A 3,628-nucleotide genomic window follows, 5' to 3' on the forward strand; every position below is an offset into this window, starting at 1 on the left:
ATTTGTTGGGGGAGAACAATGAACTGTGCACAAAGCAGCCAGTCGCAGAATCACAGCAATCCCTTCCACAGTCTGAAGCACATCTGCTGTCAGAATTTCCTTCTCAAGGAGAGATATTAAGGATGCAGCTTTCTTAGTGATGGTATTCCATAGAGTGCTCTTCAGTTTCATATCAACAGGACTAAGTCTGTAATTTGACCATATTAATTATTTGCCAACATATACTTTAGTTCCGGAAAGTCCTCATAGCAAAACCAGAGTTCATTCATGTTTGACACAGGATTAGGAAAATACCAAATGAAGCTTTAGCTTAGATGTGCTCTTTGGGAGAAAAAGATCCTGGCTCTGAATTTAACTATGACTCAAATCACACTTATCTGAAAGGCAATAAAGGTGCCAATCCTCTTGGTGACAATAAAAAGGCAAATGTTACACCCATCTTTGAGAAAGGTAAAAAAAGAGGCTTCAAGGAACTACAGCCCTGCCAGCCTAACCTCAGTCCCTGGGAAGCTTATGGAAAAAGTCTTCCTTGAACTCATTTCTAGCCACATAAGGGACAAGAAGGTGACTGGAAACAGCCAGCACATATTTACCAAGGGCAAATCATGCCCTCAATTCCTTTCTGCAAGGAGACAGGCAGCTCTGTGGACAAAGGAGAGCTGCTTTTTCACACCTCATCTGGCTACAAAACTAGGCTTACAAGAACCTCATGAAGGTCCATAGAAACACATGACAAGTCCTGCAACTGGCACAGAAAACCTGATGTAACAAAACAGACTGACTAACTAGCAAGCAACTTTGGAGAAAATGACCCGGTGGACTTGTGGAAAAGTTGAATATATGAACAGTGTGACCTTGTTGCAAAGGTAAACTACATACTGGGCTGTACTCAACAGCGAAGGCTGATCACGAGCCACATCTGGAGGACAGTAGGAGTACAGTATGCTGGAGCCAGTTCTGAGTGCCCAAATACAAGGAAGACATCAACAGCTGGAGCAAGTGCTAGACAATCAGGGTGCTGAAGCACAGCACAAGCAGAAGCTGAGAGCTGGCTTTGTTTAGTGGACAGCAACCTGACTTAACTAGACCTGCTCTAAGCACGTCCAGTGTAACAGCACAGCCATGCACAAGTCTGTCATTCTGTAGTCTCTCAGTTTTTCCATTTTCAGTTGGTAAAAGTGAAAATAAGTTCTGCTGAACATACAAGAAATAAAGTCTTTTTAGCTAAAGCTTGGCTTAAAAATCACCTGTAGATTTTCATCCTTTAAAATATCATTTAGATTTTTTTTCCCGGAAGATCTTTCAATCTGGCTGTTATGAAGAAACTGCCTCAAAAAGTTATCTTTTATCATTCACTAGCCAAACTACTATAAAAGTAGTTATTGAGCAAGGGTCATACATTAAAGGTGCAGGTGATTTCTTTGGATGCTTTGTGGGTAGGCTTAGTCGTCGTCTTTTCTCTGGAACTTCATCACTGCTGCTGCTCCACCCATCACTGTCAGAGGTCTCTAGCTGGTTCTGATGAAGCTCCTGAAAGATTTCTTCCACTTGTGTTTTTAAGGCTGTATAAAGTGGACTCAGCAGATACTGGGATGGACAAACAACAGAGTTACCACGATGTATGCTCTACCTTACTTCTCTAATGTAGCATTATTGTTTCGGACTTAAAATATAACATTTCAAAATATTATGGTAGCAAAGTTCTTGAAAACCTTTCTGTTAAAAAAACTTCATTACAAGATGAAAACTCTCATAAGCAACGAAACTTCCTGTGCTGCACCAGACACAATGCAGCTTGTTTCCCAGTTCCTGACATATTACCTTGCTGCCAAAGCCATCAAGGCAGACACACAGAATTTGAGAGACAATAGATATGACACACATATGCATGTACGTGGTAGAGGGAACACTCTCATCACCTCATGATTTCTTTTTAACTAAAAGAGGGTTCATTTTGGTTGAACATAAAGAGGAAATCTTTTATGAGGGCAGTGACATGCTGGCATACGTTGCCCAGAGAGGTCCCATCCCTGGAAACACTTAGGGTCAGGTTGGACAGGGCTCTGAGCCATGACCTAGTTGAAGATGTCCTTGCTTACTGCAGGGGGTTGGACTAGATGGCCTTGGAAGGTCCCTGCCAACCCAAACCATTCTATGGTTTTATTTTAATTCAAACCTTTCTGCCTGCCTGTCCCTAACAACTGTGATAAAAGTATATGGTTAGAAAGAGCAGAAATGGCAACCACTTGTAAAGAAGGCCTCATATGAGCATACTCTGTGCCTCACTCCCATTTCATAACAATTACAGACAGACCCTTCTGCCTGCATAGCTTCTCAATAGCTTAATACATCTAAAAAACAGAGTCAAGCTACATCCAACTGATTAAAGAAATCTGATGTGTACAGATATGTGAAACAGTTGAGAAACAAGGAATATTGACCTAAATATGCAACTAGAAGTAGCATTTCCTAAACTTTCTTCTTTGCACAGGTGTAGGGTTTTGTATATGATCTATTCACACAGTTAATACAGTTTTTAAAATTAACCCACCTCTTGTTCCTCCTGAGTTCCAAGAACATTCACAAAAATTCCACATATGGTACTGACATGGGTTTTTCTTATTTGTAAGGCAGATTCGTAGCCAGCTGGGACAAACTCCAGAAAATACTGCAGTATATGGCAAAAAGCAGCTCTCAGCTTTTCAGACTGGAGACACCTAAACACATCTCCTTCAAACAATGCAGAGAGCTTCTCTAGTAGCATATTCAAGTAGACAGGTTCAATATTTTTGTAAAAATCAGCTTCAAGAGGCAACAACGTCCTCACCAACAGTAAGAGTGGTTCTCCAAAGAGTTCTGATTCCTCAGTGTCCATTTCAAGTGCTGACTGAAGAATTTCTAAAAAGACTGTGAAGAAAGCACTGGCCAGTTGTTCTGGAGGTCCTCCTAAATGAATTAATTTTACTAAAAACTTCATTGCCAGAGTTTTAACTTGTGGACTGCCATATTCCAGCAGGGAGCAGCCTATCCCCCAGAGAATAGTATCTTGTCTTACAAAAAACACATCTGCAACAATATCTGTCAGAACAGACATTAGCATAACTTCCAAACATTCTACATTGGGCAAGCCCATCAGCTGTAATGGTGCCAATCTTAAATATCCCACTTGGTCACTTATATTGCTTGAAAATTGCTTGATAGTCACTGGCCAGACCAGTCCATCTCCCCAGAGATGCTTCTGTGCATCTCTTTCATGCAAGACAATTAAGTCTTGGAAAAGCTGTAGCAAGTCTTTAGTTAGTACTTCAAAAACGGAGCAACTCTTCATTTTAAACAGAAAAAGTAAAGAGCAAATGACATCACAAATGTTCTTGTGCAATGTGTTGCAGTTTGGAGTTGCAGCAATTCGGAGAAGCCTTGTTATGATCCAGTTACTAAATTCTAGGACAATAAAAAAGAACAAGCAAACATAGAATTATTAAGATAAAAATCAAAATCTCCTATTGAGCACCTCTCTGAGAGCAGGTTGCTTAACAGTAAAACAAAACTCCTTGAGATAAATGCACGTTGGCTTAGTAAACAAATAGCCTTTGCTGGGACATTAATTCAGCAGATCCGACTGAAAAAG

General features: G+C 40.4%; 1 protein-coding gene across 1 annotated transcript; it reads right to left on the minus strand.

Moving 5' to 3' along the window:
* Positions 1 to 24: 24 nt before the first annotated feature.
* LOC103805526 (serine/threonine-protein kinase ATR-like) lies at positions 25 to 3,441 on the minus strand (the record flags this gene model as incomplete). The annotated part of the gene is made up of 3 exons (XM_009078177.1): positions 25 to 187; positions 1,400 to 1,587; positions 2,552 to 3,441. Coding segments are annotated over 3 exons (1,241 nt in total), but the record flags the coding sequence as incomplete, so codon positions are not given.
* Between the last annotated feature and the right edge of the window lie 187 nt (positions 3,442 to 3,628).

Source organism: Acanthisitta chloris, unplaced genomic scaffold (assembly GCF_000695815.1).
Source record: "Acanthisitta chloris isolate BGI_N310 unplaced genomic scaffold, ASM69581v1 scaffold40857, whole genome shotgun sequence".
Lineage (NCBI taxonomy): Eukaryota > Metazoa > Chordata > Aves > Passeriformes > Acanthisittidae > Acanthisitta > Acanthisitta chloris.